This window comes from Mesocricetus auratus, unplaced genomic scaffold (assembly GCF_017639785.1).
Source record: "Mesocricetus auratus isolate SY011 unplaced genomic scaffold, BCM_Maur_2.0 Super-Scaffold_100007, whole genome shotgun sequence".
NCBI classification, from domain to species: Eukaryota; Metazoa; Chordata; class Mammalia; order Rodentia; family Cricetidae; genus Mesocricetus; species Mesocricetus auratus.
The window spans coordinates 78,216,747-78,244,427 of NW_024429191.1; the positions used below are offsets into that span (position 1 = coordinate 78,216,747).

At 49.9% G+C, this 27,681-nt stretch overlaps 3 protein-coding genes across 7 annotated transcripts in view; 1 reads left to right on the forward strand and 2 right to left on the reverse strand.

Moving 5' to 3' along the window:
- The window catches only part of Dnajc7 (DnaJ heat shock protein family (Hsp40) member C7), a 37,172-nt gene extending 32,395 nt beyond the window's left edge, over positions 1-4,777 (reverse strand). The window contains 1 exon segment of the mRNA XM_005087386.4: positions 4,624-4,777. Within this exon segment, the coding sequence (XP_005087443.1) occupies positions 4,624-4,700 (77 nt within the window). The 5' untranslated portion in view covers positions 4,701-4,777.
- A 4,504-nt stretch (positions 4,778-9,281) lies between these two features.
- On the forward strand, positions 9,282-13,857 carry Nkiras2 (NFKB inhibitor interacting Ras like 2). 2 transcript variants are annotated; one of them, XM_013126197.3, is made up of 4 exons: positions 9,282-9,432; positions 10,428-10,535; positions 11,266-11,507; positions 12,273-13,857. In XM_013126197.3, exons 2-4 carry the CDS (start codon positions 10,442-10,444, stop codon positions 12,510-12,512), a joined length of 576 nt encoding a protein of 191 aa, XP_012981651.1. In that variant the 5' UTR covers positions 9,282-9,432; positions 10,428-10,441; the 3' UTR covers positions 12,513-13,857. The 2 variants fall into 2 exon arrangements, with proteins under 2 accessions (XP_012981651.1, XP_012981652.1); XM_013126198.3 differs by lacking the exon at positions 9,282-9,432 and adding an exon at positions 9,460-9,632.
- Znf385c (zinc finger protein 385C) overlaps positions 13,793-27,681 on the reverse strand; it is a 53,614-nt gene continuing 39,725 nt past the window's right edge. For 2 of the 4 annotated variants that reach the window (XM_040749702.1, XM_040749701.1), the window contains exons 3-9: positions 23,313-23,461; positions 20,679-20,789; positions 18,688-18,853; positions 16,599-16,895; positions 16,001-16,200; positions 15,650-15,760; positions 13,793-15,171 (exon numbers count right to left, since the gene is read on the reverse strand). In XM_040749702.1, coding sequence (XP_040605636.1) covers positions 14,935-15,171; positions 15,650-15,760; positions 16,001-16,200; positions 16,599-16,895; positions 18,688-18,853; positions 20,679-20,789; positions 23,313-23,461 — 1,271 coding nt within the window. In that variant the 3' untranslated portion in view covers positions 13,793-14,934. The remainder of the gene's footprint in view (positions 15,172-15,649; positions 15,761-16,000; positions 16,201-16,598; positions 16,896-18,687; positions 18,854-20,678; positions 20,790-23,312; positions 23,462-27,681) is intronic. The other 2 variants (XM_040749703.1, XM_040749704.1) reach the window with 2 other exon arrangements.

Here is a 27,681-nt window from a genome sequence, read left to right on the forward strand (position 1 = left end):
TTAATGCCAGCACTCGGGAGGCAGAGGCTGGCGGATCTCTGTGAGTTCGAGGCCAGCCTGGTCTACAAGAGCTAGTTCCAGAACAGCCTCCAAAACAATACAGAGAAACCCTGTCTTGAAAAAACCAAAAGTGGCAGACGAAGAAAAACAGTTTTGGGACCAGTGCTCAGCAGGTGTAAAGAAAGATGCTTGACACCAGGCCTGACAACCTGAGTTCAATCCCTGTAGCCCATAATCAATTCCCACAAGTTGTCAACCTCCAAAGTTCACACACACACACACACACACACACACACACACACACACACACACACACACAGAGAGAGAGAGAGAGAGAGAGAGAGAGAGAGAGAGAGAGAGAGAGAGAGAGAGAGAGAGAGCCCTCAATAGAAGCAATTTTCACTTACAAAATTCTATTTTGGAGTGTGTTAACATTCAGCTTAAACTACCAGGAATGATGTAGACAGGACTTCCATATTCAACACTGAAATAAGAGCACACAGTGAGATAATGGACAAACGGACTCTCAGTGGGATTTAAGAGTGTATATGGCCGGGCGTTGGTGGCGCACGCCTTTAATCCCAGCACTTGGGAGGCAGAGGCAGGCGGATCTCTGTGAGTTTGAGGCCAGCCTGGTCTACAAAGTGAGTTCCAGGACAGCCTCCAAAGCCACAGAGAAACCCTGTCTCGAAAAACCAAAAAAAAAAAAAAAAAAGTGTATATGCATGATGTGTTCATGTGTGGAGACACACATATGCACATGTGGGTGGATGGCCCTACACCTCTTCACTACATCTTTTACTTTAATTTCTTAGCTGCTGTGAGTAAAGACTTGTGGGAAGCTAACAGGTGCAAGCACCGAAGGTCTTTTTCTCTCTTGACACATTAAAGCTAAAGAAATAAGATATAGGCATAGAAAAGGTTGCAATCAAGAGGTCCTGAAGCTCCTCTCATCTTGTCCCCCTGTGGGATGGTGACAATTTAGCAGCAACAAGATCCCTTTAGAGCCAAGAAGCAAGTAAGGAAGGATTCCTGCTGGGCCTCACAAAACACCCCAAGGGACTCCTAGACCCATGTGTAGTAGAAGGAAGTAACCAGAGACAGGAACTTATTAGCCAGAGGGTTCTAACAATGCCAGGCAGTAAAGGGGCAAAGGGATGCCTTTCCTCATCACCGGTTATGGCTGCACAGGAGGATTCTAGGAAACAAGAAAAATATAAAGCCACCTTCCAAAACTTCCACGTCTCTACTCCATCTTCAATAATGGAAAAACTACACCTTTTCATACTAAAAGATCCTAATGCTTACTCTGCTTTTTTTTTTTTTTTTTGAGTCAGGGTCTCACTATGTAGCACTGGCTGGCCTCAAACCCACAGAGATCTGACCACCTCTGTCTCCCAAGTGCTGGGATTGAAGATGTGTGCCACCACAGCCACCTAATGCTTATTCTTCTGAGGATGCCTTACATAGAGGAGGTCAAAGTGATTTAAGTCCTTTCCTTTTTGGTTTATATACAGAACTGGCATATCATGAACATATAAAACTGAATAATCAGCTTCTGCATGTCTAAAATTTGAACTTCATAAATATATATAACATGTCTGTTTAAGGAAACATTTTTCGGGCTGGAGAGATGGTCCAGAGATAAAGAGCACTGGCTACTCTTCCAAAGGTTCTGAGTTCAAATTCCCAGCAACCACATGTGGCTCACAACCATCTGTAATGAGATCTGATACCCTCTTCTGACCCGCAGGGATATGTGCAGGCAGAACACTGTATACATAATAAATCTTAAAAAAAAATTTACCTTTATTTACAATTAAGTTGACTTGATGGTATGTTGTGGAATATTACTTTAGTTATGTTAGATGTGCTGCTGTTTTACCTTGCCTGCCTAAGGCACCTAATTGGTCTAGTAAAAAGCTGAATGGCCAATAGCCAGGCAGAAGAGGGATAGACAGGGCTGGCAGGCAGAGAATAAGTAGGAGGAGGAATCTAGGCTTGAGAGAGAATGAGGCAGAAAGGAGACGCCCAGAGCCAGCCAGCCAGCCAGCCAGCCAGGCAGCCACCAGTTAACCAAACATGGAGTAGCAAGACACACAGAAGAAAGATTAAAAAGCCCCGGGGCAAAGTGTAGATGAAGAGAAACAGGTGGAATTCAGTTATAAGAGCTAGTGGGACGAGCATAAGATAAAATGAGCATTCATAATTAATAATAAGTCTCCATGTCATGATCTGGGAGCTGGTTAGTAGCCCAAAAGAAAGCCTGCTACAGTGTTAAGATAACTATTTTATCAAGCTCGGTGGTGGTGTTGCACGTCTTTAATCCCAGCATTCAGGAGGCAGAGGCAGGCGGATCTCTGTGAGTTCCAGGCCAGCCTAGTCTATAGAGTGAGTTCCAGGACAGCCTCCAAAACAATACAGAGAAACCCTGTCTCGAAAAAACAAAACAAAACAAAAAAAAGATAACTATTTTATCAATGACATTAAATTCCACAAAAAAGGCAGTTAACCAAACACCATAGTGCACATGATGTTGTACCATCCCCACACCCACCAACACACACACCTGCACAAAGAATCCTAAATTAAGCAGGGCGTTGGTGGTGCACGCCTTTAATCCCAGCACTCGGGAGGCAGAGGCAGGCGGATCTCTGTGAGTTTGAGGCCAGCCTGGTCTACAGAGCGAGTTCCAGGACAGCCTCCAAAACAATACAGAGAAACACTGTCTCGAAAAACTAAAAAAAAAAAAAAAAAAAAAAAAAAAAATATCCTAACACCCTGTAGCTGTGTAGACCCGGTTTCCTTTGATCTTACAACAGTCTGCTTGCCTCTGCCTCCCAAGTGCTGGATTAAAGTGAGCATCACCAGTCTGGCTTGTTTTGTTTTAAGATAGACTCTTACTTTGAAATCCAGAATGATGAGTTCTGGTTCTTTCTGCCTCAGTCTCCTAAGTGCAGGGATTACAGATGTGCACCACCACAGCCAGTCTTCACATTTCTTGATATATCCCTCCGTGCTCATTTACTACCATTTCATGACAAAACACCTTCTAAAGCTATTTTGTTTGACTTTAAGGAAAGAATTTGCTTTAAAGAGGGGACGCAGAAGTGAAATCTAGCCAGGCATGATGGTGCACACCTTCCATCCCAGCACTTGGGTGGCAGATGCAGACAGATGGATCTCTGTGAGTTCAAGGCTGGTTGGTTTGCACAGACCCTGTCTAAAGTCCAAATGAGGGGCACTCCCTATAGATTTACACCAATTTTGATATATTCCTTGAATGACAAGGCCAAAGCCCCTATTTACATCAGTAAGAAGCACTAAATTCCTCCTAAATACAAGTAAAATAAACTTGAGCTGTCTGTGTTAGCGAAAGGCTTCCCTTCTCATTTTGCAATACCTTAAGAAAGGTCTGAGCTGATGGTGCTTAACTCCAAACACTGTAATGGTGTGGAAACTCAAAACGAAGACTAGACTAGACTGATATCTCAGGGATCAACTATGCTTTGTCAAGCCTCTCAGCTTCCAACCCATGCACCTGATAACTGCAATATTCACTGCCGCTCCACAGTACCCTCTCGTATTTCTAACTAGGATAGCAAAAAACCTCAGAATCCTGGTTTGCAGATCTCCTGATCAAATCCTCTCGTCATCTCAAATTATGCACACCGAAAACACACCCCGCAGGCTTAGTATGGAACATACGAAGCACATGGTAGGAAGACGGAGGGCACTGAAGTCCACCCTGAACAACAGGATGAAATTAATCAACTGCAACTGATAAGGCAATCCGTTCACCTTTGGTATCCGAGCAAGGACGCCTGCTCACGACTGTTCCAACCTCGCTTCAAAAACCTGTCCTTTAGCTGGTGCCAGAGTTCACAGAGTGCCCCTGAAAACCACTCACTCAGCAGCAAGCTCCCTAGGCTAGTCCAGACTGGCAATCTCGCGCTACTGCAGCTGCCCGGCAGTGCCAACTGCATCTAAACAGCTGTCCTCCTTGAGCTAAAGAGTGGTCTTGGGAGGACAGGTGAAGAAGCGTCTGACCCGGACAGTAGGAGACGAGGCCTCATTCGTCCTTCTGCCTATCCCATTTTAATTTCCACGTTAATCAGGGGGGCGACCAGGTCAACACCTGGAGGCATGCAATCTCCTGGGACCCCCGCTACTGAGGAAAAGGAGGTGGGGGGTAGAATGAAGACTTTGGAGACGCACAGTGAGGACAGACAACAATGCACACAAGTTAACCAGCAGAGCAGGCGGAGGTTGGGGCTCTGCTAAGGAAGTCGTCATTGACGCCGCGACGCCTCCCCCACCCTGCAGCCGACCTCTGAGATTCCACCCCGGCCTCTACAATGAGGACGACCTTCCTCCCCACGGCAGAACTAGGCCATGCCTCAGCTCCCCGCTAGGCGGAAGCAGGAGGGGAAGACCGACCCTGGGAAGGTGTCCCTTCAGGGGGTCTATGTCGACTCCAGCTCCAGTTCATATGGGGGGGGGAGCATTCTGCAGAAGGCGGGGTATCGTCTCCACATTTGGGGGCTGCCTCGCCACCGAGTCGACCTTCCCCGATCCATAGACCCCAAGCTGGCCTCCTCCACTATCCTACCACCTGGTTACCTCTTTGCTTCTTCGTCCTCCAGCAATTCAGGCTCGGTCCCCGCCATTACCACATCGCACTCCGCGGCAGCCGCCATCTTACCGCCGGGACCAGAGAGCCGAGTGGGAGGCAGGCGGTGAAGAGCACTTCCGGCGGGAGCGTCGAGCCGCTCAGCGGCGCCGCGCCCAGAGGGACTACCTCGAGCGCGTCTACCAACGAGAGGCTCCGCTTGGGGCCAGAGCGGCCGCCCATCCCTGGCGGTCCACGGTGGTCTCCGCCCTGGGGCGGGGGCCCAGGGACGGCTCCTGTGCGTAGGGGGCGCCACTTTACTCGCAGATAGGAGGACGGTACAGAAGAAGGATATTGCCTCTCTAGGCCTTGGCTTGCCTCAATAGCCCGACAGCCTGGTTGCCATAACAACTTGCAATCCTAGAGCGTCTCCTGTGAAGCTGTAGAGTCCCGGGTGGGTGGAGATGGGTCACCCAAGACTCTGGAGGTGAAAAGGCCCCGTACGACTACCTTCCCGACCTCGGAGTGTGTCCACGGCGTCCTCCCCGGAAAGGCATGAAGCGCTACTTTGAGCCCAGTCCCCCAGCTTTCATCGACGACTGGAAGCCCTGCCCAGCCAAGCCAGGGGAACGCAGGGCGTCTTCACCCTGCGCCTTTCATCCTCCTCGGATCTCCAAGCACCAAATGGTTCATCACCCTAATGACGCGAACCCTTTTATGAGGCCGCTTTCATGTCAACCGCTTGGGAGTGCCATCTCAGCATTAAGTCTAGAGAGGATGACATGGCGCCCCAGCCCCTGCCCCAGAGTTTATAAGGCAGCTCATGGGGTGAGGTCCCTTTTCCTCAGTGTCCCCTGTACTCCTGCGTCTCATAAACTCTACCCAGCACGCTTTGCCTGGCCCAATGCGGTCTGGATTGGGAAGACAGGCTAATCATTTTTGTAGTACCACGAGTACGCCCAACAGTATTTCTGGAGCTGAATTAAATGGGGGCCCTCTGAGGTTAAATGTTCGGAGGAGATGACTTAGAGGTACTTTAAAGGCAAAAGGAACGAAAATAAGGCAGTGGAATTTTAACAGTGTCTATGCCCCTTCCCTTAAGGAAAATTGCACTAAGGCCCCTAACCTGTTTTGGGGGAACTGACACCACGGGGCCCACAGAACTGGAGTTCAGTGGATTGAGAGTGGTCATTCAGCCTTTACCTGCACTGCTGGTTGGGGGTGGGATGGCAAAACCCTCACCACCCACACTGCCTGTCAGTGGCTCACCTCACAGTACGCAGTCTAATTAAAGACCAAGCTGGTTTTTTACTTCCAACTTTTTGTCATCTGCGGCTGAACTTACCCATCTACTCCAACAACCTTAGCTTCATCCCAACTTTCAATTCTTCCTGTTGCCTAGACATTTTAAAAATGATGTGCGTGTGCATGTGTCTTTGTGAGTGCACACCAGGTGTGTGCAGAGGCCAGAAGCAGGTTTCGGGTTCCCTGGAGCTAGGGTTAACAGGTAGTTGTGAGCAGCTCAACACATGCTGGGAGCGGTGTCCTCTAGCAGAGCAGCTAGTGCTCATAGCCACCAACCCTCTTCTCCAGCCCCCTCCTAGACTTTTTTCAGACTTCCACACTTCCCTAACCAATTATCTATTATCTCTTGGGCGTTTCAAAAGTTCCCAGAACTTAACCTATTTCTTAGTTTCTTTAGCGACAAGGTTTCATGTAGCCCAGTCTTTCCTCAAACTTGCTATGTAACCTTGAACTTCTGATTCTCCTGTCTCCATCTCCAGGATGGCAGGCGTCTGATTTCATGCCTGTTTTTATATGGTGCTGGAGATCAAACCCAGGGCTTCATACCTGCCAGGTCCTCTGCCAACTGAGCTACATCCCTTAATCCCTTCACCCATTTTGTTTGTTTGTTCTTTCGAGACAGGGTTTCTCTGTAGCTTTGGATCCTGTCCTGGAACTAGCTCTTCAGGATCAGACTGGTCTCAAACTCACAGAGATCCGCCTGCCTCGGCCTCCCAAGTGCTAGGACTAAAGGCGTGTACCACCACTACCCGCCTCTCACTTCAGCCATTTATTGAAGTTACTTTCACCCATTTCTCAACAACAGAAAAAAGGGCAAATTTTTATTCTTTCCTGAATTTCTTTTTCTTGTTTTTGTTTTTCGAGACAGAGTTTCTCTGTATTGTTTTAGAGGCTGTCTTGGAACTTGCTCTGTAGACCAGGCTGGCCTTGAACTCACAGAGATCCGCCTGCCTCTGCCTCCCGAGTGCTGGGATTAAAGGTGTGCACTACCAACGCCTGGTTTCTTTTATTATTTTTTTAAAGATTTATTTATTTAGTATGTATACAGTGATTTATCTGCATACGTGCCTGCATGCCATAAGAGGGCACCAGATCTCATTACAGATGGTTGTGAGCCACCATGTGGTTGCTGGGAATTGAACTCAGGACCTCTGGAAGAGCAGCCAGTGCTCTTAACCTCTGAGCCATCTCTGCAGCCTTTTCCTGAAATTTTTGTGCTGTATATTCATCTGTTCAACTGGCTCCCACATGGAACATGCGGCATGGAATGTGCTGCCTTCAGGGTTGTTCTTGACTTGCAATCTGTCATCAACACTTCTTTTTTTTTTGTTTGTTTTTCAAGACAGGGTTTCTCTGTAGCTTTGGAGACTGTCCTGGAACTCACTTTGTATACCAGGCTGGCCTCAAACTCACAGAGATCTGCCTGCCTCTGCCTCCCGAGTGCTGGGAATAAAGGCGTGGGCCACGAACGCCCGGCAACACTTCTTTTTTTTTAAAAATATTTATTTATTGTGTATACAGCCTTCTGCCTACAGGCCAGCAGAGGGTACCAGATCTCATTCAAGGTGGTTGTGAGCCACCATGTGGTTGCCGGGAATTGAACTCAGGACCTCTGGAAGGGCAGCCAGTGCTCTTAACCTCTGAGCCATCTCTCCAGGCCCAGTCGTCAACACTTTTTTTTTTTTTTTTTTTTTTTTTGGTTTTTTGAGACAGGGTTTCTCTGTGGCTTTGGAGGCTGTCCTGGAACTCTCTCTGTAGACCAGGCTGGTCTCGAATTCACAGAGATCCGCCTGCCTGTGCCTCCCAAGTGCTGGGATTAAAGGCGTGTGCCACCAACGCCCGGCCTGTCAACACTTCTTGATTCACCTGCTTCATGTCCAAAAATCTCTGTCATCCCCTAAGTGTCCCTCAGTCTCATCTCTGTCACGCCTGGGCTTTCTGTTGCTGTGAGTTTGGTCTCTGACCTACCACACATCTTTGTTATTTGGCTCCTCTTTGTGGTCAGTATTGAATGAACCCCCAGGGATTTGTGGCTCTAGAAATGTCATGGTTCTTGCTGTATTTCCTCTGCTTTAGTCCTTAGTCCTTTAAACCTGAGCATAGGCACGCCCTTCTCCTCCCTTTGGACTCTGTTGTCCCCAAGTTAAATGCCCCTCTGCTGTGCCCCTAGCATCCCACCTCAGTGACAGAATTCATCACAGTGTGTGATAATTTTTGGTCTGGATGTCTAAGTCTTTTTTTTTTTTTTTTTTTTTTGGTTTTTCTAGACAGGGTTTCTCTGTGGCTTTGGAGACTGTCCTGGAACTAGCTCTTGTAGACCAGGCTGGCCTCTAACTCATAGAGATCCACCTGCCTCTGCCTCCCAAGTGCTGGGATTAAAGGCGTGCACCACCAATGCCCGGCGATGTCTAATTCTATTAGTGGACTTATGGGCAGTCACCTTATCTAACTTCCTTTGCATATAGCCCCACACAAGGCATGGACAAGACAAAGTTGAGCTTTTTTTTTTTTTTTTGAAACAGGTTCTCTGTGTAGACTATGTTGTCTTTGAACTCAAAATCACCCCCACTTCATCCTCCAAGGGCTGGGATACAAATGTGAGACCCACTCCAGGTTAAAAAAATTTCAGGTTTAGCCAGGAGTGGTGGTGCACACCTTAAGTCCCAGCGTTTGAGAGGCAGAAAGGATCTCTGTGAGCTTGAGGCCAGCCTGGTCTATAGTGTGAATTCTCAGACAGCCAGGGCTACGAAAAGAAACATTGTCAAAATATATATATATATATTTCAAAAGAGCACTTACCTAGTATATGAAGAACCATTCATAGCACTGCCAAGAAAAGAAAAAACACGTATTGACTAAATGATAGAAGCTGGGCGGTGGTGGCCTATGTCTCTAATCCCTACACTTGGGAGGCAGAGGCTGGCGGATCTCTGAGAGCTCAAGGCCAGCCTGGTCTACAGAGTGAGTTCCAGGACAGGCTCCAAAGCAATACAGAGAAACCCTGTCTCGAAAAAACCAAACCAAACCAAACAAAAGATGATAGAATTAGCCGGGCGTTGGTGGCGCACGCCTTTAATCCCAGCACTCGGGAGACAGAGGCAGGCGCATCTCTGTGAGTTCGAGGCCAGCCTGGTCTACAGAGCGAGTTCCAGAACAGCCTCCAAAGCCACAGAGAAACCCTGTCTCGAAAAAGCAAAAAAAAAAATGATAGAATTAACGAAGAATTACTGTTCCGTAGAGAGAGAACATTTCGGTATCAGAGCATCAACTTGGTATCCACACACAACCACAAGTTCTGGCCGGCATTTCCCCGCCGGCTTCTGGGAGGCGCTGTGCGACCAGTGCTCGCTTTGCGCCGCCGGAAGTTGTCTTGAAGGCAGGTCGTTGGGGGCGGGGCTTCAGGGCAAGTACTTCCACCCAGAGGAAGAGGGGCGTCCTTACCGTCGAACTGCCCCTCCCATGGTCCGGCCCACTCCGGGGGGCACCTCAGCGGGAGTGCTGCGGGGACCCCGGAGGTATGGAGCTGGGAGGCGGGGCTCAGATCGTCCTTGGTCCCTGGTTCGCTTTGGTTGTCCTGTTGTGCCTCTGATAGTTTCTGAGGAGTGCCCTTCAGGGGAAGTCTGCGGCAGCGGCCTCTGGCAGCCTCTAGAGCCTCGTTTACTAAAACGCTCAGCCCATGGGGTGGAGATCGGTGTCAAGAGAATCTCCTGGAGAGGTTTTTGCTTGGGACCGCTTTGGGGCTGGATCTCTGCTTTCTGAGGGGGAGGGAGGGGAGATCACTGGAGTTTCCCAGGAGCCTGTGTTTGAGAGTGTCCCATGAGGAGACCTCTCTCTGGAGTTTGTAAGTCTGAGCTTTCCCTCCGTGCTTGTGAGTACCGGGCCGTCAAACCCTTTTCCGAAGCGTCTTTCCCGTGATTCGTGATTCCGTCACTCCTTTCTTGTCTGATGTTCTTTTTTTTTTTAACCTGTTGGATTTATTCTCACCCAGTTAGTCATTCCGGAAAGCAAGTTATTCTCTCTATTTGCACACACTCGTCAAGAAGCTGATTGGAGTCCAATCTTAGTTTTTCCTGGGGGTCATGGTTAAAGAGAGAAATCAGCCTGGTATGCACACGCCTCAACTATTTCATCAGCTGGAAGCCAGCTTGAATGACATGAGATCCTGTCTCCAAAACAAACACACAACAGAAAAGAGCAAGAGTGCCTGTGGAACTCCCTTCAGTAATTGGTGCCTTATACATCCTGTGCACCGGGAAGAACCTGGGCACCCGCTTTTGTTTTTTGTTTTTTCAAACCACTCTCTGGGCCTCTCCCTTTATGGGACCATTAATCCTACACCTGCGGTGTGCCAAATCCTGTGGCCACTCCTGGGACAAGTAGGTTAATTACAGTACAGCTCACTGCTCAGCAGTGCTTGTAAACACATCGGGGTACATCGGGGTAGTGCTTCCCGGGCTGCCATCGCTCTGGATTCCGACTTCCCTTAACCACACTACTCCTGTTCTTCAAGGGTGAAAGCTAAGCATGGGGAAGAGCTGCAAGGTGGTCGTGTGTGGCCAGGCATCTGTGGGCAAAACCTCAATTCTTGAGCAGCTCCTGTACGGGAACCACGTTGTGGGTGAGTGTTGCTGGGGCTGGCGGGCAGGTGGAAGATGTTGAATAATGCAGCAGGGTTTGATCACATTATGAACACAAAGGCTAATAGGGGCACCAGCTGCTTTTACACCCTCAAAATTGGGTCTGAGGGCATGGTTGACTGTTAGAGTACTGAACTAACATGGAGAAGGGCTTGGGTTTGAACCCCAGCAATGGAAAAAGAAAAGTCAAACATTGTGTCCCCCAGTTCCACACCATTGAACAAATCTAAAAGGGAGAAACCCAAAGCCAAGATAGGAAAAACAAAACCCCGCATAGCGCTTCTGTGCGATTGTGAGTGTGCATGTCTGTGCATGCATGCCCGTGTGTGCACACTGTGCACAGACCAGAGGTGGGTGTACAGTGTCCGCTTCTATCACTCTGCACATTTCTTGTTGTTATTGCTATTATCATCTTTGAGATAGCATCACCATATATACCAGGCTAGCCTGGAACTCACAAAGATCAACTTGCCTCTGTCCCTGCCCCTCCAAGGGCTACAATTGAAGGTGTGGGGCACCACACCCAGTTTTGTGTTGCACTCTTGCTTGGTGTGATAATGACGTGGCATTCATCCCTGTCCAACTCTCTCAAATCTGGCCTCTGAACCCCCACATTGCTTATGCTCCCCGTCTCGTCAGCTTGTTAGGATGTCCACCTCTCTCACATTTCCCATCCCCCTTCACTCTTAATCAAGTCTCATTTTAACCCAGGTTCTGAGATGATTGAGACCCAGGAAGACATCTATGTGGGCTCTATTGAGACAGACCGAGGGGTGCGGGAGCAGGTGCGTTTCTATGACACTCGGGGTCTCCGGGATGGGGCCGAGCTGCCCAGGCACTGCTTCTCCTGCACTGATGGCTACGTCCTGGTCTACAGCACAGACAGTCGAGAATCGTTTCAGCGAGTCGAGCTGCTCAAGAAGGAAATCGACAAGTCCAAAGACAAGAAGGAGGTACATGTACCGGACTTCTGCAGGGAGCCCAGTAGTAGGAGAGCGTGGCTCTCCTTGGCAGGCTGTGGGGTACTGGCATGATTCCAGTTGCGCTCATTTGCCAAGAGGTTATTTAGGAGTCAGAAGATCATGAAGGTCACTGGGGAGGATCTGCAACCCACACAAGAGGTGGCCGTATGATAGGACAATTCAAAGAGACTTGTTTGATTTAATAGGGTCCCTTCTATGTTTTTTTGTTTTGTTTTGTTTTTATGTGGCCTTGGAGGCTGTCCTGGAACTAGCTCTTGTAGACCAGGCTGGTCTCGAACTCACAGAGATCCACCTGCCTCTGCCTCCTGAGTGTTGGGATTAAAGGCGTGCACCACCACCAGCTAGCATAGGGTCCCTTCTAACACATGAGGCTCCCCCTAATCATTCTTCGCTGTGGTTTCATGCTCTTGCCAGTCCTCCAAAGTTCTGTAAGCTGTTGGCCTCTGGGAACTGCATCTTCCCCAGTTGTTGGCCAGAAACAGCTGACAGCTACTCCTGATCCTGAACCACGCATGGATGGATGGATGGATGTGTGTGTGTGTGTGTGTATTCTCTTTTTTCTTTTTTGAAACAAGGTCTCTTTGTATAACAGCTCTGGCTGTGCTGGAACTCACTCATAGACCAGGCTGGCCTCAAACTCAATGAGATCCTCCTGCCTCTGCCTCCCGAGTGCTGGGATTAAAGGTGTGTGCCAACCCCCTCCAGTCAGCCTCTACTCTTGTCTCTCTTCTCCAGGTCACCATCGTGGTCCTTGGCAACAAGTGTGATCTGCAGGAGCAGCGTCGTGTAGACCCCGACGTGGCCCAGCACTGGGCCAAGTCAGAGAAGGTGAAACTGTGGGAGGTGTCGGTGGCTGACCGCCGCTCCCTCCTGGAACCTTTCATCTACCTGGCCAGCAAGATGACCCAGCCCCAGAGCAAGTCTGCCTTCCCCCTCAGCCGCAAGAACAAGGGCAGTGGTTCCTTGGATGGCTGAAGAGCTGCCCTTCTTTCTTTACTGTCCCAGCACTATCCCAGCATGGGTCGAGGGCGCGGGGTGCAGAAGCAAGCTGCTCTTCCAATCAGTAAGGAGCAATCCTCTAGGCCAGGGAGCTGGGCTGGCCCAGGCCAGTGCCACTTTTGTCCCCTCCTGACTCCAAGAAATGCAAGTGAACGTGATTGCTGGCCCTCCCCCTCGACCCTTCCACGACAGTCCCCACCCCACCCCCAGCTCACATCACATTTTCTCCACTGTTACCTGGACACTTCTGGTACATAGTGTCCCCTCCATCTGCCTGGGGCAGGAAGCAGGGCAGGCATGCCTAAGTGCCCAGTCCAGGATCGGCTCCTATCAGGGATTCCAACTCTCTAAATTTCCTGCCAGTAACACAGCACCAACCTGGTCTTGAGAAAGTGACCAGGTATTGTGAGCCCAGAGTTCTATGTACTGATCTAGGGTTGGCTCCTCGTTCCTTACCCTGACCTTTCTCCTGACTTGTCCAAGGCTGGGAAAAGCCAGGCTCCTGGGATTGGTGTTTTCTGTTTGACCTCCACCCATCTCCCAGCTGTTTCACTTCCTCTTCCTGCTCTGGGAGTAGAGGCCTCATTGGTTGAGGTGGAGCAGAATGATGACTGGGCTGTCAATCACCCTATGACCTAGCAAGGTCAGTCTTCTCTAGGCGTCAGTTTTCTCATCTGTGAGGTGACAGGAGCTTGGATGATCACTTGCAGCCTTGGCAGCTCTGTGTTTTTCTAAAGCCAGTGGCTTGGGCCACCTGTGTCTGCCCCTGCTTCACCCTCTTCAAGGTGCTACACCTCCCAGCCCTGGAGGCTGGACAAGCCTCTCCTTCAACCACCAGGGGGCAGGAGTGCACTCTGCTCATTGGCACAGTCTTGGGACCTGCCCATAGTGGATGTCCATCCCTCCTGGTTGTTTTCAGCTAGTAGCTGGACTTATATTTATATTTTCTCTCTGTATTTCTACGCCTGCTACCCTGGCGAAGGTGGGATAAGCCGCTCCTCTAGCCCTTCTTACCTCAGATGCCTGAACAGAACCAGGCAGAGCAGTAGCAGCTTCCTAGGAGCTGACAGGCCTTGTGCCATCAAGTGAGCATACAACCCACACCTTCTGGTGCCTGCCTTGAGCTTTTGATGTGCACGCCTCACATGAGTTAGACACCACAGCCGGGCCACCTCCAACACCACCCCTTCTCCCCAGAACAGGCGGGAAGGGGCTGATGCCCAGGGCTGGGAAGGAAAGTTAAGGCATCAACAGGCTCAGGCTTGAAGTTCATTTATTAATGTGTTGGACACAATAAAACCACGACTGCTGTTATCAAAAAGTTTCCCTCCCCCGCCCCTTTTCTTGTCCCATTGGAAATATCTTTCCAGAAAAAAAAAAGATACAAGTAGATACTGGCAAAGTCCCATATTGAGTGGGGGAGCGACACTGGCTTTGGCAATGTGAAAGTGGATTTGATGGCATATAGGACTGTGTGCCAGCCCTGGGCTCCACAATTGGAAACAGTGGAGAGTCCCTAGGCTGAGGGAGACCCAGAGCCTCCCCCCGGGTGGAGTTCAAGCAGAAGTCACTGAAAGGTTCGAAGGACAGCTGTGATAAGACAGGTCACTTCTGTTAAAGCAAGGCCAGGGTCAGGCAGGGTGGTCCACACCTTTAATCTCGTCATTCAAGAAGCAGAGGCAAGTGGATCTCTTGAGTTTGCCTGGTCTACATAATTCCAGACCAGCCAGAGCTACACAGTCAGGTCCAGCCTGAAGAACACTCGCACCTTCTAGCCTCACCCCTACAGAGGAGATGGGACTTCCCCCCAACTCAGCCTCACTTTCACAGTACTTCTTTGAAGGATTTTGGGGGTCTCTTGTCTCTGTGGTTCTTTGCCATACCCCATGGTCAACTTCTGTTTTTGTTTTGAGACAGTATCTAGCTATATGGCCCAAACCGAACTGATCCAGATGCCAGGATAGGCATGCACCACCACACCTGGCTACCCCACGGTAAGCCTGTCTGATGGGTTGCAGCCCACATCAGTGTGAGATCCCTAGCTCCAGTGGTTGTTGAGAGGGCCCCAGAACACGCAGGAGAGGCTGGCTTGTAGGAGCTAAGAAGTGGAGTCAGCACTGTCTAAGTCTGCTTGGGGTGGGGGTATGAGAGCACCATGTGTCTGGGGCTGTGATTTTGCATAGATCTTTGGGATTCGTGGAGCCACAGATGCCGGGAGCCCAGGACTGGCCCAGTAAAAGAGGGTAGTAATGGTCCTCAGACCCAGGGGACTGGAAAAACCGCAGTCTGAGTGAAGAAAAGTTCCCCCTGGTTTCCCCCCGGAAACTGCAAAAGAGTCTCTGGGATGTGGAGACAAGGGCTTGCCAGGAAAATATAGGATGTGGCCAGCCTGGGACCACTAATAGGGAGCAAAAAGGATAGGTCCCGCAGCAGGACGGACAGCTCCTGCTGGAGTACGGAACAGAGCTGGGCCCAGGACGGGAGCTGGGAAGAGGGTAGCAGCTGCTGTTGTAGCAGGCCGGAGGGCCAGGGGCCCAGGCAGGGCACAGATGGCAGCAGCTGCGGTGGGCAGAGGACTGGGCAGGAAGCGGGCTGCCAGTGTCTTTGTGAGTTGCTTCTGCAAGGCCAATTTAGACTAAAAAAAAAAAAAAAACAGAGAGAGAGAAATGGACAGGGTCTCCAATACCAGAGAAACCCACCCCTCCCTGGGCCACATCCAGGAGCTTTTTTGCCTTAGGGACGTGACTCCTAGAGTTCCAAGTCTAACCACCTCCTTCCCACCCCCAGACAGCCATTCCAGAGGGCTTGCTGTGACACCTGTCTTCCTGCCCAGCAGATGGGCAACCTTAGGACAGGCAGAGCCAGGACACTGGGAGAGTAGGAAGAGACAGTCCCTAGAATAAGCACACCCACCCTGACTTTTGCCCCCCAGATTATAGCCATAGCCCACCCCACCCACTGGAAATTCCTCTGGGTTTAGCCCAACCCCAACCCTAACCCTGTTCCTGCCCAGGCAGCTGCAGGACCAGCACCTTCCTGCCACACCCCAAGTCTTTTAGCTGGCCCTTCCTCCTACTCTTTTCCCTAGTAGACTGTTGCCTAGAGACAGGTACCTTGAGGACATTCACAGCCAGTGCTGCCTGTTTCTGCAATTTGCTTTGCTGGCTGGAGGGCTTGGGGGGCTTCCCAGCCAGCCGGTCTTTGTGTCGCCGGCTGCTCATATGCTAACAGACAGACAGAAAGGGAGAGAGATGAGGAAGACTACAGAAGTCAAAATTATTGACTGTTGCCCAGACTGTCTTAGACTTCCTCTACCCGCAGATCTCACATTCAACACACATGATGGGTTCTCAGGATGGGGCAAACCTAGGCAGCCAGCTTGCCCTGCCATACCCATCCATCAGTGGGCATCAGCCCTTCCTCCCTTGCTCTGATGCCCACCCAATCCTGGCCCCTTCTCCTACCTGCTTGAGTTGGGTCTCTGAATTGACCTGGAGCTGACAGAGGGCACAATGGAAAGGAGGGCTGGGTCCCTGCCGGCCCCCATGATTTCCTATCACTCTCTTTGTCTTGTGTCCAACCACTGCCCGGTTGGACACAGGACGTCCCCGGCCCCTTCGGGGAGCCCCTTGATGACCTTCCACCATCCATCGGTGCTTAGCTCCTGGAAGGAAAGAAGACAGCTTGTCGGTACGGAAGGGAGGCCACAGCACTAAACTAGATTAGCTGACCGCCCCTTGCACACACACAGCTCCCCAGCCACCTGGGCTTCCCTTCCCAGCATCTCTGGCTTGTCTATGGCTTCCTGTGGACATCCCCCAAGGAAGAAGTTCTTCTTATAGGCATCTGGGCTAACATCCCCTTCCTTTCCTTTTCATCCAAGGGGAATGGAAGAGGGTACTCCTCTTTAGCAACCTTCAGTTCTGGTTGCTGAGACTTCTCTTTCCGGTGCCCCCTCCCTTGGGATCAAGATGAGGACCCAGAAATGCCTGCATAGTAACAGTGGGTGGCGTTCCTCTGTCCCCCAGCCATGGATGACATGGATCCTGGGAAAGCACTGACCTGTGTTGTGAGCCTGAAGCTGCGAGGCCGAGTTTACTGTCACTTTGCATGTAGGGCAGTAGAGGCACCCCTTTTCACTCCTGCCTTCCCCGTTCACTCCACTTCCCACAGCCACTTCTGCTGGCTCAAGCCCTGGGGCTTCTGTGCCAGGATCCAGGGAGCAGGGTGGGCAGGAAGAGGAAGAAGAGGAAGAGGAAGCAGCAGCATCCGAGAGGTCTGAGTGGGCTGGCTCTCTGGCTGCTGTGTCTGGGGTCGGTGATAGCTCAAGTGAAGGGCCTAGGGGAGGGGATGCAGGACCTGCAAGGAGATGGGACATTCGGGAGATTCCAGCCCCTGAGGCTCAGCAATGATGGTGGAGATAGAATGGGAGGGTGGAAGGCTTCCTGATGAAAGGAAAATTAGCACTGAATTCTAGGCTCACCTTCCCACCAAACTCTCTAGGCAAACTTGGGCCTCAGTTTCCCTATATAAAAACTCATAAAACTAGAAGGAGCGCTGGGCATTGGTGGTGCATGCCTTTAATCCCAGCACTCAGGAGGCAGAGGCAGGTGGATCTCTGTAAGTTCGAGACCAGCCTGGTCTACAGAGTGAGTTTCAGGACAGCCTCCAAGATAATACAGAGAAACCCTGTCATGAAAAACTAAAAACCAAACCAACCAACCAAACAAACAAACAAACAAAAAACTAGAAGGAGCAGAATGCCCTGACATTCTAGCACCTCAGTATTAACTAAGCAGAAGTCACAAAAGAGATGTGCTAGAATGTTTATAAAATGTTATTCATGATAGCATAAAACTGGAAATTGCAGAGTCCAACACACAGGAGTTATCAGAAAGGTGGTAGCTCCATGCACTAGAGTAACACTACTACATGTAAACTCATACACATAATGAATATTGGTGAGTTTTTGTTGTTGTTTATTTCGTTGTTTTTTTTTTTTTTTTGGTCAGGGTCTCATGTATTTCATTCTGGTCATGAACTCACTATGTAGCTGAGGATGCTTTTGAACTTCAAATTCTCCTCCCTCCACCTCCTCAGTGCTGTGATCATGGGTTTGTACCATTATGCCTGGTTTTGTGTTGGTGCTGGGATCAAACTCCAGATTTCCCATGTGGTATGTAAACACTCTACCCACTGAGCCACACAGCCAGTCTCCTGTCCTTCATTTTCTGAGACAGGGTCTTTTTTTTTTTTTTTTTTTTTTTGGCTTTTCGAGACAGGGTTTCTCTGCATTGTTTTGGAGGCTGTCCTGGAACTCACTCTGTAGACCAGGCTGGCCTTGAACTCACAGAGGTCCGCCTGCCTCTGCCTCCCGAGTGCTTGGATTAAAAGTGTGAGCCACCAACGCCCGGCGAGACAGGGTCTTATGTAACCTAGGCTAGCCTTGGATTCAATGCATAGCCCAGGCAGACCCAGAACTCTTAATTCTCCTTCCTTGATCTATAAGGAGTGTGGTAGACACTCGTGCCCACTAGCTAAGAAACGGGCTTCTCCCTCTGGCCCTCAGGAAAAAAAAAAAAACAAACATATCCACATTTGATTGAGGGGAAAATATGTTTCTACTGTTTCAGCCACCTACTTTGTACCCATTTGTTCTGCCAGGTTTAGGGAACTAACACAGGTAGTAGTTAGGAAGGATCCTAGTTCAGGCTAGGAGTGCTTGGCTGGGAGCATGTTCCCTGATCCAGACTGAGTCTGAGGATAGTCAGTGAGCAGTAGGAGTCTGCCCATACCCATATACAGAATAATTTCCCAGCAAGAAATATAGTGAAAAGCTAGAGAAATAGCTCAGCAGTTAAGAGTATTTGCAGCTCATGGAGCAGCTGGAGTTCAATCCCTAGCACCCACACAAGGCCACTCCCAACCACTCGTACTCCAGTTCCAGGGGATCTTACGCCCTCTTTTGTCCTCTGTGTTCCATGGGCACCCACACAGACAGACACACTCGCACGCATGCACACAAACAACACAACAACAACAAAAGCAGCCCAAGTTTTACAAAGGAAAAAAGAAAGATGGTGAAGAGCCAGAGTCACTCAAGCCAGGTCAGAAGCCAGCCTTGATGCGGGGACTTGAGTTCAGGACTGACCTTTGCTCTGTGGGCTTCCGGGGCCTCCGCTGGCTGGAGGTGAGGCTGAAGATGCCACTGTCCCATTTGGGGTCAGGTTTCGAGGCCTCTGCTTGCCCTTGGCAGCTTCTACAGCCTTGAGTTTTCTGGCATGTCTGTGGCCCTTGTAATGAGCTTCAGCCTGGTTCTGGGAAAGGGAGGGGAGGTCATATGCCTCGTCCAGGAATGAGGTTGAGCCGAGGGACAGGCCAGAGGGATACGGCATTAAAGGGGCACAAGGCATGGGCACAAGAGGTGAAGTCAGTGTCGTCAACGTCACCACATGCATCTGGTCCTGAGGTTTACAGGATATGTCCTCATAGGTGCTCCAGCACAGGCAGCCTCTGCCTTCAGAACGAAACTTGGCCGTTTATAAACTGTGCTTCTTTAGGTAAATCACAGCACCTCACTGAATTTCCTCGTGTGTGAGTGTGAGTGTGTGTGTGTGTGTGTGTGTGTGTGTGAATGATCTCCACTTGTGTTCCCAGATCCCAGGTACATTCACCAAGTGATTCCCTTGGTGTTTGCCTGTATATACAGAATATTCTGGAAATGGACTACTTAGGTCCAGGCTGGCTTTAAACTCATGATCCTCCTACCTCCCAAGGGCTGGCATCACAGGTGTGCACCACTGTGTCTGGTTTTAAGCTTTGTGACTGTCCAGGTTAAATGGGATATGAATTGTAAGCCAGTTTACAAAGTAGAGGCTCCTGAATGTTAAGGGGTACACATACGGAAAGCAAAGCAGTACTCATATTTTGGACTTATGTACTCCAAAAACATTTATCCTATTGTTCATTTTTTTAAAAATTGAGCATTTGCAATTGGCCCAGCCATTCTGCAAGGGTCTAGGTATGGAGACATGCTCCTTCCAGCAATTTCTTTGCCTGCTTTTTGTGGAATGATGTGACCTAAGCATCTGGAGAGAATACCACAGCTGAACTATAGGCATCCTCCCTGCTTCACTAAGAGTCTCTACTTGTGGTTTCTCAACTCCTATTTCCCAAAGGTGGGAAAGGCAAGCTTCCACAGCTCTCCTAGATCTCTTTGAGTACAGTCCACAGTAGTTTTAACATCTAACTCAAGGCCGGACGGTGGTGGTGCATGCCTTTAATCCCAGCACTCGGGAGGCAGAGGCAGGCGGATCTCTGTGAGTTCGAGGCCAGGCTGGATTGACAACCTCCTAAACAATACAGAGAAACCCTGTCTCGTAAAAACAAACAAACAAACAAAAAATCTAACCCAAACCCCACAGTAAAGATCCTTCTCTCCCAGGATAGGCTGCAGTAGGAGTATGCAGACCGCAGGGTCAGCCAGGACTGGGTTCAAATCCTAACAATGCTATTTCCCAGCTGTGTCTTCGGGCAAGCTATTTATCCACTCCTCAGAAAATTGGAGAGAGTAATTGTGCCTCTGTACTTCTCACAGATGCATCATGGGAGTCCACTAAGAAGACTAAGTGTAGTTGTGCACACCTTTAATCCCAGTACTAGGGAGGCAGAGGCAGGCCGATTTCTGTGAACTTGAGGCCAGCCTAGTCTACATAGTGAGTTCCAGGATAGCTAGAGCTACATAGTGAAACTCTGTCTTGACAACAACAACAAAATTCGCTGGAGCTGGGCATGGTGGTCCACATCTTTCATACCAGCACTAGGGAGGCAGTGGCAGGTAGATCTCTGTGAGTTTGAGGTCAGCCTAGTTTCTATAGCATGTTCCATCCCCTGCCAAAGATACTGGGGTTAATATATGCTGTAAATATCTCAGGTCAAGACCAGGAGCTCACTCACACTATGGCTTCTGGGACATCCAAAAGATGGGTGTGAAGCACAGGGGAGGTAAATGCAATCCCAGTATGCTACATGTGGGTGGGAGGGGTTATGAGAAGGGGAGGAGTCAGCAGGTGATGGGGTGTCAGAGCACAGCCTAAAGAGGCCCAGCTCCCTCCCACCCACATTTCCATGACTCCCCCTCACCGCTGAGTTGAACCTCAGGTGACAGATGTTACAGGAGATGAACAGCTTCTTCTTCAGCGGGGAGGGGACCCCAAACGTGTGGCTGATGACAGCTTTCTGGACTGGGTCCATCTGTGAGGGGGAATGATAGGGCTTAGTTCCTCCTGCATACTCCTGAAAGGTACAGTTCCAAATGTACTCAGCCTCCCAGACCTCTCCTGTCCTGTGTCTATAACCCAGACAAGGGCACAGCCTCTTCCTGGCAGACCCAGTTTGTCAGGCCACAAGGGGATGGCCAGGGTGACCTGACTCTGGAAGGATCACCTTGGCGTCTCTTGCTGCCCTTCTGGTCTTAATTCTTGGTTTTTGGCTTCTCCTTTTGAAGGGGCACAGTATTGGGACAAGGAGTTGAGCTCAGACTGTAACAGGGAAGGGACAAAGATTCTTTTGGTGGGATTTCCTTTTTCCCAGCCCAGCTTTTGTGTCTGGAGCTGCTGGTGGGAACAAGAAGCCCTGCTGCATCAGCCCTGCCACTGTCCTAGAGTCTGATGTCTGCTAAGGAGAGTGAAAGCCATGGCCAGGGAGGTGGGTGGCCAAGAAGGACAGCACAGGGAGGCCTTAGTCCCCGCACCCCCCCCAAGTAGCAGGATTGTCCCTTTAGAATATGAACTTGAATGTTTTGTTGTTTCCTAATTAAAGTTTCGGACAGTTTTTCTTTCTTTTTTTGTCTATTTATTTATTTTTTGAGGCAAGGTCTAATCTAGTTCAGGCTGGCCTTGGATGCCCTGTCTTCCTGCCTCTGCTTCCAAGTGTTGGATTATAGGTATGTAACATCAGGCAATTTTCTTTCTTTTGAGGATAGTCTCAAGTAGTCTAGGCTGGTCTTTATCTCACTTATAGCCGAGGATGACCTTAGATGTCCCTCCTGCCTCTACGTCCCACTCATTGGGATTAAAGGCATGTGCCATCACATCTGACTTATGCAGCCCTGAGAATCAAACCCAGAGCTTTGTGTGTGTGAGACAAGCACTTTGCCAACTGAACTATAGTCCAAGCCACTCCCACGTTTTTTTCTATTGTCTTTTCTCAGGGGTCTAAGTTTTGGGGTTTGTTTTTAAACAGAGTCTCACTTCATAGCTCAGGCTGGCCTTTAACTCACTGTGTAGCCCAGGTTGTCATTAATACACATTCCTTCTACCTTACTCTCCAGAACACTGGCATCAAAGGCAGGGCCACCATGCTGTGCTTTAGGGGCCTAGATTGTTGGATTCAAACCAGAAGTTGTCTGGTTTAGTCAAAAGGAACTTTCCAAACCTTCTCATGGGAAGAAACCAGAGGCAGAGAGGAGAACATGCTATGGTGACTGCCCTGAGAACAGAGGCTCCAACCTGGCCAGTGTCCAAGGTAGAGCAGCTCCTGTATCAGGACCTTAGAGGGAGGCCTTGGCACTGGGCCAACAGTGGTGTCACTTGCCTTTGAGCAGTGAACACCTCTGTAAATGACAGTAGGGATTGAAGCCCATAGGCCCATGCCCAAATGTGTCATACTCCTCAGGACCTGTGTTCAACCCTGGAGATGACAAAAGGGAGGGAGACTCCTACAGGTTAGTGGGAGTCTCCTGAGGATGGAGTGGAATTCATCCATGATTTCATTTGATTTTCAGAATTAAAAAGGATGCTGTTCCTCGCACCTCACAGAGTACTCCAACATTTTTCCTACACCCCCCACGCATGCACACGTGCACATACACACATACACACACACAGAGAGACAGAAATACACAGACATAAGCTTAGAGGGAGTTATAGACTCACAAGGAGAAAGACAATTTCTGACACACAGATACTATACAACCACGGGTGGACTCTCAGTCACTTAAAACACATACATACCCAGGACATAAGAGAAGACACAATGACATCCAAATCCTTCAGATTCACATACACACATATTACGCATAATCGTCTAAGCATACACACAAAAGTCTTCACAAACAATATACAAATTCATACCCACCCATAATACACAGACCTCCAGAGATACAAGTCCCAATGCAAAGATATAACTCAAGATCTGGAGTGACAACTCAACAGTTAAAAGCACTTGCTAGGCAATCATGAAAACTGGAATTCAGATCCCAACACCCACACAACGAACCAGGTGCCCTAGCAAGTCTGTGACAGCTCCAATAGGGCTAGAGGCAGGAGGATTGCTGGATCTTGGTGGTCTCCAGCCTTACTGAGAAAACAGAAGCTCCAGGTTCAGAGGGCATGCAACGGCCTGTCTGGCTGCTGCACATGCATGGGCATATGTACCCACACATGTGAACATATAGTCACTCAAGCACATAACTAAATAAAGAAATAATAAAATAATCTTTAACCCAAAAATCAAAGACACAACCCAAGTGCATACAGACACACCTGGATCATACACACACACACACACACACACACACACACACACACGCGCACACACACACACGCACACACAATCTCTGGGGAGTTGTGATGGTGGGGTGAGAACGACACACCTTCATCTCTAGCTAGGAGACAGCTGGGTTCTGGGTCCCTATTGGTAGCACCTAGAGTCAGCTGAGTCACCTTTGCCCACCCCACACCGGCATATGCCCTCGCCCTCCTTCCCAGCCCATACCGTGCTGAAGTTGGGGAAGAGACTGAGTGGGGTGGCGCCATTGAAGTGTAAGGCGAGCAAGTGCTTGAAGTCCAACGGAGTTTGCAGAGGCCGGGTGGGCAGGGTCAGGGAGGCCAGCAGGGGGCTGGGGGCGCTGGAGGCCAGGCCTGCTGCAGGAGGAAGAAGGGCAGGGTCTGAAATGAGGAGCCAGAGGCCTCTCCTACCTCTGCTGCCAGAAGGAAAGGCTGTTGTACAGCCAGGACAGGAACTCCTGGCCCCCTCTTTATAACTGCAGCCGAACCAAGTTGAGAAGCAGAGTCAGGGAGCTACAGTTCAAATCTCCCAGGCAGAAGAGTGGTCCTCTCTCATAGACACCCAAAGGGAGTTCAACCAAGAGAGGGGTCAGAGGAGTCAGGGTTAACATACACACATCCATGGTGACAGTATGATGTGCTGTGTTCCCACTTTATCCCAAAGCACCAAACTCAGGGAGTGTAGGGAAGGGACAACTCCCTTTCCTCCCACTAATTGTTCCTTCTCTCACTTCAGGTTTCACACCACTCACAGAAGGGATGAGAACAGACCCCACTGCATGGGGCTGGAGAGATGGCAGTGATTAAGAGTGCTAGTCATGGGCTGGAGAGATGGCTCGGAGGTTAAGAGCACTGACTGTTCTTCCAGAGGTCCTGAGTTCAATTCCCAGCAACCACATGGTGGCTCACAACCATCCGTAATGAGATCTGGTGCCCTCTCCTGGCTTGCAGACAAACATGGAGGCAGGATGTTGTATTCATAATAAACGAATAAATAAATCTTTAAAAAAAAAAAAGAGTGCTGGTCATTCTTCCACAGGACCTAGGTTTGATTCCCAGGACCCACATGGTAGCTCATAACTGTAACTTCAGTTCCAGTAGACCCGATGCCTGCTTCTGACCTCTGCAGGCATCAGACACACACATGGTACCCATACATATATGCATGCAAAGCATTCATTCATAGATATAAAATAAATCTTTAAAAAAACACCCACAAAATTAAAAAGAAAGAAAGAAAGCTACAGCATCCTCAAGGTTTGTGTCTCCAGTTCTGGTGAGACCCCAAACCAGTCCTAAGGATACCCAGGAACAACACTGTGGTTTTGCAGTCTTTGGTCTTAACTGTGTAAACCAAAGGCAGGAAAGGGCTGGGAACCAACGAACCAGATTTTAAGGAAGGGAAGAAAAAAAAAAAGCAGATATCAATCCAGGTTATTGGAAACTTTCTTAGGTCCTGTAATTGCAAAACCAGAAGAAGTCCTTTTCAATTCTTGGGTGTTAACCCTCTGAAATGTAAGATGGGTTTATTTAGCATCTGCAGATGTATGTCTGTAAACAGTCATGTACAGAAAAGCCCGCAGGCAGGGGGGAGGAGGAGGGAGGGCACCACTACCTCTCCTGAGGCATCAGTGTGTACTATTAGCTTGTGCACAGATAGCACTGCACTGTGGGTCAGAGACAAGCACTGGCATCTGGTTTACAATCTCTTAAGAAAAGAGACATGCTGGGCAGTGGTGGCACACGTCTTTAATCCCAGCAGGGGCAGGCGGATCTCTGTGATTTCGAGGCCGGGCTGGACCGACAGCCTCCAAAACAATACAGAGAAACCCTGTCTCCTAAAAAAAAAAAAAAAAAAAAAAAAGAGACACTGCAAAGCATGGGATGAGGAAACTCCCGGGTACCCCTTCTTCTTCAACTTTGTTCCCCTACTTCTAAAGCCCAACCTTCTTTCCTCCAACTGGAACCCGAGGGGAGCAAAAGCAAACTCTAGAAGGTCACAAGGGACCGGAACTGTCCAGAACCTAGCCAGCACCTCTACCAGTTGCCCAGGCTCCCCTTTCCTCATAGGCCAGGGGTCTGGCTTATGAACAGCACAGTTAGTAGGTCATGTTGAGTGTAGCAAGGTTAAGTGTGTCTGAGTTCCCTTCACTTTCCACTGCTGCCGGCTAAGGGGAGGCCGTCCTCAGGTGTCCCAGGAGTCCCTCCCCCATCTGCTTTCTAAGAACTCCACGACCAGTGCAAAATCAAACTCATGCGGGGAAGGGGGGACATCCACAACAATCTTCATCATGTGGTCGCCATGGCCAGCCCTGGACCCTGCTCTGTCCCCACCACTGCAGTTTGTGGTTGCAGCCCACCTTGTCCAGCAGCCCCGGGCGGGCAGCACCAAGGCTAGGGCGCCGAACTCAGAAAATAGCTTGTGGAGGTTGGATCGCGCACACACCAGCTTGACCACAGGGCCTGAGGGCAGAGACTCCCGAGGCTGGCCACCTTGAGCTGGAAGAACTCGAAGTCGCCCAGTGCGCTGGTGCACCAGTGCCCGGCAGCAGCACCCGCATAGCCCCTTGCCGTGCGCTCCTCCGGGGGTTTGAAGATCATCGCCAACGCGGCCACTGCATCCAGCGAGATTTCGGGGAAAGAACACCCCAGCGTGCGCGTGCATGGAGTCCAGGAAAGCTTCCTGGAGGCGCTCCAAACCTTGCAGCGAAGCCTCTAAGTAGCCCAGCAGCTCCACACCGTGGTCGCCACCCGCCACCCGAGTTGGGGTCGGACTCAGAGATCGCTAGCTCTGGCAGGAAGCCCTGGAGATGCGCACCCGGAGACAGCGCTGAGCTTGCAGCGAAGCTGCGGCAGCCATCACTACGGGCTGCAGGACCAGGTTCAACTCTTTTGAACTGCAGTATCAGGGCAAGCTTCTGCACCAAAGGCAGAGAGGGTGTGGAGCAGCTGATGAAGGCTCTGAGGCCAGTGCATCAGCCGTCCGAGAGGCCAGGACAGTGGCTCCCAAGGTGCTCACCAGGCAAGGCCAGGCCTCAGTCACTATTTCTGTAACAGGCAATGAGGAGGAACAATATACTGACCCGGAGGACAGTAACTGACGGAGTATTGACCTGCCAAGTCAATAGCTGCAAGGTTCGGGGCTGCCTGGAGCCCAGGGGCCATATCATGTGGGAACTGGGATCATGCAGACATAATAAGGCATCTAACATGCTCTCATAATCACCCAGATGTCAGACAGTGAGCAGAGGGCAAGAGGCTCTGAGCTAATACTCCCCAGTAGGTCACTGGGAAGGCTTGAACTGAGCCAGGCCAGTTTGGGTACAGATATGCCAAAAGCTTGTAGGCTATCCAGGAGCTGGCAAGGGATAGCCTCACCCGCCTGCAGCTCCACACTGCCTAAGTAAGTGGTAGCAGGCTGGCCATCACATGGGGACACCAAAGTGGCAAACAGGGACAGAGTACGGGACGCTGCCCAATCCCTGGTCTCTTCTAATACCAGTCTCACATCTGGGAATGCCTTTGGGTGCTGACAGGCCTCTTCGTGCAAGACGCTGGCACTGGTATCTGGTATAGCTGGGGGAAAGAAGGAAGGAAGAGGGAGGCTGTCCTCCAGGCTGGGGATGGTGGGTGGTGGCAGTAGGGAGGGAAGGAAGCAAGCAGGGCTGCTGGAAAGAAGCAGCTTGGGGCCAGACAGACTCTTACACTTATCGACTGGGCTACCCAGGGCAAGTCGCTTTACCTGTCTGAGTTCAGCTTTCTCAGCTCTAGTTCCTGCCTGCCCGCATCTCCCTAAAAGGCTACTGTGAGTTATACATGTAAATCTGCTATTGCGTTTATGAATGTAAAGTGATTTACCAACCATAAAGAATGCTTGGCCGGGCGGTGGTGACGCACGCCTTTAATCCCAGCACTCGGGAGGCAGAAGCAGGTGAATCTCTGTGAGTTCGAGACCAGCCTGGTCTACAGAGCAAGTTCCAGGATGGCCTCCAAAAGCCACAGAGAAATCCTGTCTCAAAAAAACAAGAAAGAGAAAAAAAAAAAAGGATGCTAAGAAGGATGAATTGTTGTGCTCTGTTGCTCTGTTTTTTCTGTTCTTTGCAGTCTTGCCCTAATCTGCTTTATTCCTGCAGGGGTGGGGCTCTCCCTTTAGTTGATAGCTCAGGGTCTCACTACTAGACATATTCACTAGCAATTCCTGGCCATCTCAAGGGTCCCAGCTACGTGCTGTAGTATTCACAACTCTTGGGGCCACATGCGTGGTTTATAGCTTGAAGGGAGGCCAGGGATAAAAGTGGAAAATTTATGGAGAGTCCAGGATCTGCCCTGATCTGGAAGCAGGAAGATTTCCAGCAGATATCACAAAGCCAAATCTTTACCATCTCTGGATTTATTTTTTAAATGTATCCAGACAGGCCTCAAGTTCGCTGTGTAGCTAAAGATAACCTTTAATTTCTTTTTTGTTTGTTTGCTTTGTTTTTGTTTTTGTGAGACAGATTTCCTCTGTGTAGCTTTGGAGACCAAACTGGCTTCAATACACCTGCCTCTGCCTCCAGAGTGCTGGGATTAAAGGCATG